The 10,311-nt window shown below is 48.4% G+C and overlaps 1 protein-coding gene across 1 annotated transcript; it reads right to left on the bottom strand.

Moving 5' to 3' along the window:
- Window positions 1-349: 349 nt before the first annotated feature.
- Window positions 350-2,250, bottom strand: LOC140214348 (uncharacterized). Its single transcript, XM_072285718.1, has one exon. It carries the CDS (start codon window positions 2,142-2,144, stop codon window positions 870-872), a length of 1,275 nt encoding a protein of 424 aa, XP_072141819.1. The 5' UTR covers window positions 2,145-2,250; the 3' UTR covers window positions 350-869.
- Between the last annotated feature and the right edge of the window lie 8,061 nt (window positions 2,251-10,311).

The raw sequence follows: 10,311 nt of genomic DNA, 5'->3' as shown, positions 1-10,311 counted from the left end.
ACTTATAACCACAGGACAAAACTGGACGCAATTCATCAGCTTGCCCAACACTGCACAAACAAGCTGAAACACAAGTTACCGATGCTTAAAAAGCTATAAATAGCTATTGGTATAATTACGTTTTGGCAAACTGGAAACTGAATTATTTCAACATTTCTTGACGAGAAATGTAAAGTTGAAGCAAGTATACGAAGAGAGCTAGGTCATTAATCAGCACGCAGCTCAAGGCCTACATACCTGGCAGCTCCAAGTGCCCCCCCCCCCTCCCAGTGTTAAGTACTCACTTCCCAATCTCAAGTTTCAATTCGAAAAAGTGCAAGTATGCATTGGCTAAAGAAACTAGGGAAAATACATGTGTGCTTAGTAAAACTAAATGTAGGTGTTATGTGGACCCTATAATATTAAGCAGATTTGAAGGTTCAGTTCCCTTTGCGGTCTGTTCAGTTCAAGATTTCATGCAGTTTTGCTACAGCACATTGCACGTGGTTGCACCTACAATTCAGAATTGTTTGTGTACTGGCTCATCCCATCTCAAATTAATTGAAATCTCAGTTATTATTCCTGCAAAGTCGCATGTTCATACGTGGAATTGTGCCTTTTACATGTGCTTACACAGAATTTAATGTAAAGAAGAGCACACTACATATTCACAGCAAAAAGCTGGGGTAGGTTGGTGTGAACATTTATCCACAAAAAAAAAATAGAAAGGATCAGTGAGCATAAACCTGAAATACATTGTGACAAAACATAAAGGGAAAGCACAAGAAAGATATTAAAATGAAGAAAAATAATGATAAAGCTGAACAGTGGCTATAAAAGTTCAAAATACATTCTAAACTTCATCCTGAGAAGCACCGAGAACTGCATGCTCAGCTAGCTTGGCGAGCAGCAAGGTGCTTGGCAAGGGCATCTCTAACTGCGACTCCGAGTGGCTCTTCACGGCGACTTCTGCACACTGGTTGCGGCCGGCCCGCGTCTTGGCACTGCACAGCTTCGATCCAGGTGATATCGCAGTGATCTGCGAGTTCTTCACATATGTTGTGCAGTACACAGCATGCACGAATAATGCGATTGACATTGTCAATATCTACTTCGAGGCCCTTGTGCATGATTCTAAACCGCGCTTTAAGTCGACCAAACGCATTCTCTACAACTCTTCTCGCACTCGACAGACGGTAGTTGAACGCTTGCGATGGGGAACCAACTGGCCCGGCACGAGGAAACGGCTTCATGATGTGGCGCTGCAGAGGAAACGCTTGATCAGCAAGAAGGAGAGGGCACACTAAAACACCTTCGACATTTTTTGCTTCTAGTCGAAACAGATCACTTGCCAAAACTTTAGGCAGTCGCGACCTTTCGAACACTGCCGCGTCGTGGTTCCTTCCAGGTGACCCCACATTGACATACATAAATCTGTACCGGTGGTCCACAACAGCCAAAAGAATCGAACTATACCACCCCTTGTAGTTATAATAGTCGGCTGCATGCTCTTTAGGGGGGCAAACCTCGATATGGCAACCGTCCAGGGCACCCACACATTGCGGGAAGCCGGTGATTGCTGCAAACTGACGCAGGTGCTCCTTCATTTCATGTGGGTGGGGAAGTCGCACTAAGCGCGCCTCTAAGCACCGTACAACCACATCACAGAACTCTCGGAAGATGAGGTTCACCGAAGAGCGGCTCACGCCAAAGAGATTAGCCACAGTCCTATCTTCCGCTGAGGTGGCGAGCCGGTACAAGGCAATCGCGACACGCTTGTCCAAGGAAATTGCTTTGCGCATGACTGTGTCTTGCCGCTTCATGCTTTCGCACACGCTGACGATGTAATTGAAAGTACATCGGTTGATTCGGAATTTCTCCCGGAATTGGCTATCTGGAAGTTGGGGCAATGTTGCTTCATACCACGAATTTTCCCGCGGATACATCCATATTTGCCTTTTGCGTGCGCTAAACAGCACAGCGGCGAGAATCAGCTGACGGCACCGCTGCTCAGCATACTCCCTTTCTTGTTCGAAGTGGTTGATAGCTTGAATGATGCGGGCCTGCTTTAGCCTCTGGTCGTGCAACTTGCTTTGCAGTGCTGTGAACACAGTCCAGAAAAGTTGATCGGCACTGAGACGGTGCTCCGGCGGGCGAAGAGCCATCGTGAAGAAACCGACAATGGTGCACCAAACACCGAACGCAGAACACGGAACGCAATAATGACACAACAAATAAAAAACTCCTAAAGAAGATAACCGGACGCGGGATTTCGCTGCAGACAGAACACGGAACGAAGCGGGCACGCAGATACGACGTAGATAGATAGCGGCTTGGGGCAACGGATATTGTTGGCCGTAAAACCAACTCTACGACCGACTGCGACCAGCGTTAGCAGATTGTTCTTAAATGACGCTAAATGCCGCAGAAAAAATTTTCAAAATGGAGCCTGTACGCAAGAGATCACGTGACGCGTCATCAGACACTTAACCGTGATCGGGATAGCCCGTGTAACTCTGGCGAACTACGGTTCGCGTTAACCACGGTTGAGCGAGTTAACCCCGCTTAAGTTTAACCACGGTTAAGCGGCCCGTGTAACTAGGGTATTAGTCATCATCATCTTCGATATCCGGTCCTTCGGTATCTTCTTCTGCCTCTCTTTGGTCTTCGTCGCATTTCTTCACTTCCAGCTGCCCCAAGAAGCACCTCATAGTGTCCGTTGAATCGATTTCTACACCCACCTCACACAGAGTTGTTTGGCCAGAGAGATCCCGTACTCTGTAGGACCTGCAAAAAACGAAGACTTTTTTAAAGATGAAGACCTTATATCCCACTTGGAGCGAAAAATCGGCCTTGCGTCCGGCGATATCGTCCAATGGTACCAAAAGCCAAATGACTAAATGATCACGTCACGTTCCCGACGCTGGACCTGCTGCGGTTCGCACTGCGAAAACCCACATTGCAGTAAAGTGAGTAAATGTTAATTCAGGTGGATTAAAGTGGATCAAGGTTGGTACAAATTACAGCAAGGTGCTTAAGCTTCATTAGAGTTGATAAGGTGGAAAAATGTTGGCACAAGTTACAGCGACGTTGATTGAGGTGGAATTTTAATTAAAGCTGACAGCTTTGACTATTCCTCATGCTTTCGCCTTCAAAGGACGTAATACGTAAGCGACTCAACTTTTTGATGCGGTAGCATTATTAGGCAACTCACCCCGAAAATCGATTCATCGATCTGTCCGTCCTTCCGTATCACGTAACGCGATAGGCTTCAAAAAAAAAAAAAAAAAAAAAGCCGCAGTTTCGCCCGCAAGACGAAGTGTCGAGTGTGATAGCAAATTAGTAGAACGCTGTACGTAAAATGGATAGTAGATTTATCAGCCTTAGGCTTGTAAACTCACGCTTACCAGCTAAATTTGGAAATATGGTGTCAGCGCGCCTAACATGAACACATCACAATCGATAACTGCGGGAACTCGCTGTCAAAGCGCTGGCGTGAGGAAGCATGGCAGCAGCAGCAGCGTGCAAGGAGACCTTCGTGCTGTTCGACGCTTCAACGCAAACTGAGGGAATAAAGCACCGCACGCGCAAATGTACGAGCCGTCTCCAGATCGCTTTCACGGTAGAGCGCGTGCGGCCGTGCAAAGTTCGCAGTTGATGGCGGAGTAAAAAAGCTCCCGCCCTCCCTATCGCGCTGCCTCCCCGCTTTACTGCCTTGCTCATGCCAGATGGAGCGACGACCGCCGTCTCCTCTCGCGTGCTTTCACTCGCACATACACCATACGGCTAGACTATGTTCGAGTGGGCCGAACGGGGCACTCTGGTTGAGGCGCCGCGTGTGGAAAAATTCTGCGAGGCCACTGCGAGCGAACTGCACAGGGGTGGAGACGTGCTTCGCGGCTCATTCAAAGTAACTTCCCTGCGGACCCTGGGACAGATTGGGCGCGTACGCTCTCATAATAGTGCTTCCTTTCCACTGCAAATTTTTATGAACACCTTTTGGCTACGTATATATAGTTCAGGCATTTGTTATACAACACGATGTCTTCAATTTCCCTGTCGTCAAGTGCGTCGTGTGCTAGCAAGCGAGCGCGCCAGTTTTTCTTGCAAAACGTCTGTGCAGTAAAATGTTTTATGGTTTTACTTGCACTGGTGCGCCCGCTACTCTTGTTGACCGGTACCAATAATGGTTTTAGCCAGGTGAACTGCTGTTTTTAACATTGTTTCCTAAAATCAACACGCATTTTTTTTTTTTTTTGCCGCAGAGGCCGCCTATCTAAACATGAAGCTACTTATGACAAAGTTATTGACATCCTGTCACTTGATGCAAGTTTATTGGTGGAATATTGATCAGGGATAATGATAAAGCAAAATAATATTATAGTGAAATAAACCGTGTTCATTACCTGCGGGGCACGAAGAGATTCAGATGACCAATGTACCTGTATGTAAATCTACGGGTACATGGACGTATATCTCCGCCACATATATGCAAGAGAAAAGTAGAAAACATCCTAAATGCATTGATTGAAAAAGTGAAAACTCCTGTCCGGAAGAAGCGTGTTTCTTTTAAAAGCTGTACCAGACCCAGGTGAACCAATAGGCTTTCCGAGAAAAAGAATCAAGGCAATCATTGGACGTTAATATGAACAAGAGTGTTAGGGACAAGATATTGCCTATGTAGTCAGACTCAATCAGGAAGACTGGGAAGTCTTTACCATAGTAATCTCCGTGGCTTGTCGGACGATCTCTTTCAACGCGCCAGCAGGAGAAATGAAGAAGAAACACATAGTCTAATCGAATGCTATTTGCCATGCAGATCGCACTCGACTTCAGAATTCACTACTAAAAAGTTTTGAATAGCCGTTTGCGCTTGAATGTCAGAAATAACAACACTTTCAATGCCTCGAGGGGTGAGGGTTCGATGCAAGTGAGGACTCTTATTCCGAATGACTGTGCTGCCGCAGAGTCGTGGCTGTTGCACCGAGCCGCACGAGTTACTGAGAGAATTAAAGGACTGGTGATAATTCGTTCTGGTGAACAAGTCAGTAGGTGTCATTCAATATGAACGCCCCGTTTTGGGACAGCCTGTAAATCTAAAACTTGATTCAGGCAAGAAAAAGTTTTTTTTGACAGCCTCCCCAAGTCTGCAAGTATGTAACCCATTAGAACGAACACAGAAGACTTACAAATATCTGTGCGTGTATGTGAGGCATGCCTTTCCTTTAAATGCATCATTATTGTCCTTATTATTTTGCACCGTATAACTGAAAGCAGCACTTTATATTGCAGAAGCTGCTTTGTTGTGCGGACGTACATTCGGGAACGGCATTACATTGAAGGTATGAAGTGTAATATAATGGTAATATGTTTTCTCAAAAATCATACTCGAGAATAATTTCTTTCGTTTACACCCTAGAAAAAAAGGCGAAGGAGGCTGCTAGTTTGCTTGTTTCCTGTTTTTTTTTAAATAGAACCATTTCTAGCAATTTACATTTGGTTATATGCTTACGAGGCACCCTGTTCATTTCTCACCGCCTCGAATTCTTTAACGGGTGCCTAAACTGAATTACACGAGTTTTTTTTTTTCCATTTCGTTCCTTTGGAATTCCGCGACCGGTTTTGGAACCCTGAGCTCGAATTTAGCTGCGCAGCGCAGTATCCGCTTAACAACGAATGTGTCAAGTGAAAGAAAAAATACCGAAGATGGCACATTGGCAGGCGAACCCGCGGCGTAGGTGGCACACTTGTTAAGCACTCCCCAAACGTGAGCCGATCCCGTAGATAGTACAATACCGGGCCGACCTTCGGCGAAGGTGCAGTTGGACATTAAGGGGCCCACATACAGAGCTTCGCTGGTCATCCTCCTTCATAGAGTGGAAGGGCACTGAGTTTTCTTGTTGTTAAGCGTGGGCTTACGGCTTACGTGCCAAAGCGTGGCTTTGGCACGTAAGCAATAAAGAAAACCGTGCTAATTACTACGCGTTCTCTTACGCGGGAAAGACGCAAACATGAGTGGCATGTTGTACTACAGTTATTTTTTTCCTATCAGAGTAATCCCCGTATATCTGAAGTACAGGGCGCCAAATGCGGCCGATATGTTTTATTTCTTTGAAGCAGGAAGCAGGACGTTTACGTATGTTTGTTCGTCTGTGCTTCGCAAGATCTGCTGATTGAAAAGTATATGCTCAAAAATACACGCGAGGGTTAAGTACTGCTTGAAGAACAAGAAAAATATTTGTTCTCCAAAGTGTACCCTACAATAACATAGTAGAGTGAAAGCCGACGCTGCGGCTGCAATGCACGCGCATGCACCGAGAGCCGTTAAAAATCAGAATAACGAAATGAAAAAGAGAAAGAAAGACATCTATTCCAAAGGCATAAATACATGACACAACCAATTATAGACACCATTTCGGCGGCCTGATCGCCAACAGTAGCACACGAAGCAGTAAGAACGAAACCGCCGAGCAGAATGGCCACCAACGGCGCGACCTTGATGCGCCCTATCCAGTTCCATCGCAGCACCGCCATAGTATTTTTCGTCGTCGCGCGCCTCATCTCAAAGCAGGCATTGCCCCAGCCACTCGGCTGAGTGAGCCGCATTTTAGTACACTCCGATAAGGCGTGCGGTGACTACGTTATCGCTCTTGGAATCTGTGCGAAACATCACGGCTATGCCGACGACTGAAACACGCCTGGAGTGTGTGCATAATTGCTGTCGCAATGAAAAAATAAAAGAAAAAACGTTGACCGCGGTGAGTTTCGAGCCCCCGACCCCGCGCTCCGAAGCCTAGTGTCTTGCCTACTTACTAGCACCGACGCTTGGGGAAACTGAAGGTATATAAACGATACCAATATGTTGTAACCGTGGTGCAAAAATGTCTGAGGAGAATAGTTTCTATGATGGATGGATGGATGGATGGAGGAACTTTATTGTAAGGTCCTGCGAGCTACGGGGCGTAAGGTCCCATAGAGCGGGCTACTCCCACGTTGGGACCGGGAGTTGTAACTCCCTGGCCGCATCGTGGGCTAGCTTCACGGCCCAGAGCTGCTCCGCCAGGTCCGTGCTGCGTAATGCGTCTTGTAGCCTGGCGGAGTCTTGATCCTTGTTTGCGTGGGTCCGACCACACGGCCAGAGCAAGTGATGTACGTCTAGCGTGCTATGGCAATTTTCGCAATATGATGTTTTGTATAGGTCAGGCTTGTAGTGATGTAGTCTCTTCTGCGTGGGGTACGTGTTTGTTTGAAGCATTCTGAACGTCAGGGCTTGAGGCCTGGTGAGCTTGTTGTGAGGTGTGCTGTATATTCTGCGGTCTAGATAAAAGTGCTTTATGATCTCGTTATATGTGGAGGGAGGGTCCCGGTTCTCGCTGGGATGGTCACGACCAGAATAGGTGGCGTCGCGGAAGGTTAGATCTCGCGCGCTCCTGTGAGCCATCTCATTGAGATTGCGAGGGGCGTCCTCGATCTCTCCGAGGTGTGCCGGGAACCAGCAGGTGGTGTGATGCTGCAGCGGTGCGGATCTATTGATTATTTGTAGTGCTTGGCTTGCAACTGCTCCTTTCTGAAAGGCTTTGACGGCCGAGCGTGAATCGCTGTAGACGTGGGTGGTGGTCGGGTCTGTGAGCGCGAGTGCGATGGCAACCTGTTCTGCTATCTCGGACTTGTGGGTCTTGATTGTGAGAGCGTTTCTGACTTGACCTTGCTTATTGATCGTGGTGGCAACGAAGGCCTTCCTGGTCGGGTACTGTGCCGCGTCAACGAAACAGGCTAGGATCTTCTTATCACGTATTTCGCGCAGGATGAACGATCCACGTGCCAGCCTTCTGGGCTGATGGTGCGCGGGGTTCATGTTCCGCGGCAGTGGGCGAACCGTCTAGGAGTTGCGTGTGTCCGTCGGAACGCTTTCATATAGATTCTCGATTACTGTGGTGTCATGACCTAGTTTGGCTAGGATTTCTCTACCCGGTTTGGTTCCAGAGAGTCTTGTCCATTGAGCCCGTTCTTGAGCTTCGGCGATTTCTTCAAGTGTGTTGTGTACCCCCAGTTGCAGCAGGAGCTCGGTCTCGGTGTTCTTGGGGATTCCCAGCGCTAGTTTGACTAGCTTCCTCAGTTGTACATTGAGTTTGTCCTTCTCCGCTACCTTCCATCTGTGCATGGCCGCCTCGTAGGTGAAGTGGCATAGCGCAAAGGCGTGGGTTAGCTTGAGGAGATTTTCTTCCTTAAGGCCGTGTTGCCTGTTGGCTACGCGTCGTATGAGATTCAAGGCATTATTCGACTTTGTCACGATCTTCTCCACTGTCGCGGCGTTAGAGCCGTTGCTCTCAATGAACATCCCAAGGACTCTGATTTTGCTGACGTGTGGAATGGTTCCTCCGTCTTTTGTTCTGAGAGTAATGACGTGTGTGTCTCTGATTTCGTTCTTTGGTTTGGGACCGCTCCTCGATGGCTTGTAGACGAGGAGCTCCGACTTCGCAGGCGAACATCGCAGGCCGGTGGGAGCGAGGTATTCCTCGATCACGTCGATTGCTTCCTGCAGAGCGCTTTCAATTGAACCCAGGCTACCTCCGGGGACCCAGAGCGTTACGTCATCGGCGTATATCGTGTATTTGAGGTTCTCGATTTGATCAAGTTTCTTGCCTAGGCCGGCTAGCGCAAGGTTAAAAAGCGTCGGAGAGATGACAGAACCTTGCGGGGTGCCTCTGCCTCCGAGTTTGTATTTCTGGGACTTGATTTTCCCTAGACGGAGGGTGGCCGTTCTGTCGCTCAGGAACGATTTTGTATAAGCGTAGAGTCTCGTGCCGAGGTCGAGGTTGGAGATCGTGTCGAGTATGTAGTCATGTGATAAATTATCGAATGCCTTTTCGAGGTCTAGCCCTAGGATTACTCTCGCGTCTCTCGTGTCTGCGTCAATGATCTGATGCTTGAGGAGCTTCATGGCGTCTTGGGTGGATAGCCCGGGTCTAAAGCCGATCATTGTTGCGGGGTAGACATCGTTATCTTCGAGATGTTTCGAGAGCCTGTTTAGGACCGCGTGCTCGGCTACCTTGCCGACGCAAGACGTCAGCGAGATAGGTCTGAGGTTATTGATGTTGGGCGCCTTGCCAGGCTTTGGGATGAGCACGATAAGGGCCGTTTTCCAGTCTTCTGGTAGTGCTCCATTCCTCCAGATTTTGTTGATTTCCTCTGTGAGGGTTTCGATTGAGGTTTCGTCGAGGTTTCTAAGTGCCTTGTTAGTTACGCCATCCGCCCCGGCGCTGACTTGCTGTTTAGGTTCTGAAGCGCCGTGCGTATCTCTTCGGTTGAGAAGTCCCGATCTAGATCCGGGTTGGCTTTGCCGCGATATGCATCGGCGGTCGTGCCTCTAGCATTTTTGGCCAGCGGGAGGTACTTGTCGGCGAGACGGTCAATGAGATCATTTTCCGTAGTAATTTTGAGTTCCTCATGCATGATCTTGTTCAGCGTACGACCCTGGTCCGCTTTGGTTTTGGTTCTATCTAAAAGATGTTTGAGCAGGTGCCACGTCGTCCCGCTGTTGATGCGGCCGTCCGCAGCGTCGCACACCTCGTTCCACTGCTGGTTAGATAGTTGCGTGCAATATTCTGCAATGAGCCGGTTGAGGGAAGAAATTCTTTTCCTGAGCCGTCGATTGTGTCTTTGTTCTTTCCATCTCCTGGTGAGCGATTGTTTGGCTTCGAGCATGTGAGCCAGTCGGCTGTCCATGCTTTGAACGGGGAGATCTGTCTCTATTTCTTTCGTGGCCGCTTTAATGTCGGCCTTTAGTTGCGACGTCCATCGTTCCATTGATTCTTTGTCTGTTCGGCGTACGTGTCTGAACTCGCGGAACTTGTCCCAGTCGACGTACGTCATTTTTCTGGGTTCTCTGGATGGGGTGTCAATCGTTGTCTCAACAATGTGATGATCGCTGCCCAGATCCTCGAAGAGGTTGTTCCACTGATAGTTTGGAACGTTGCGGAGGAAAGTGAGATCTGGCGTTGTGTCGCGGTTGACCGAGTTACCCGTTCTTGTGGGGTACTCTGCGTTCGTGATGAGCGTTAGGTCAAGTTCATCGGCGTCGTTCAGTAAGTCCTTGCCCTTGGCTCTGCTGGCGACGTATTCCCAGGCCATGTTAGGGGCGTTGAAGTCCCCGGCCACGATCACGGGGTTGTCGCCGGCACGGTTGCGGGCGAGCTGGAGTATTTGCTTAAATTTTTGTGCTCTGTGCTTTGGGCTGCTGTAAACGTTAAGGATGAATATGCTCTTGGCGTTCTTGGCTCTAGGGAAGACTTCCGTGAGAATGAATTCGCAATTGCTGCGGTCGGGATTAAT

The sequence above is a fragment of the Dermacentor andersoni genome, unplaced genomic scaffold (genome assembly GCF_023375885.2).
Source record: "Dermacentor andersoni unplaced genomic scaffold, qqDerAnde1_hic_scaffold ctg00000039.1, whole genome shotgun sequence".
Lineage (NCBI taxonomy): Eukaryota > Metazoa > Arthropoda > Arachnida > Ixodida > Ixodidae > Dermacentor > Dermacentor andersoni.
The sequence above is the reverse complement of the archived record's forward strand: the minus strand, read 5'-3'. Positions and strand labels throughout refer to the sequence as shown.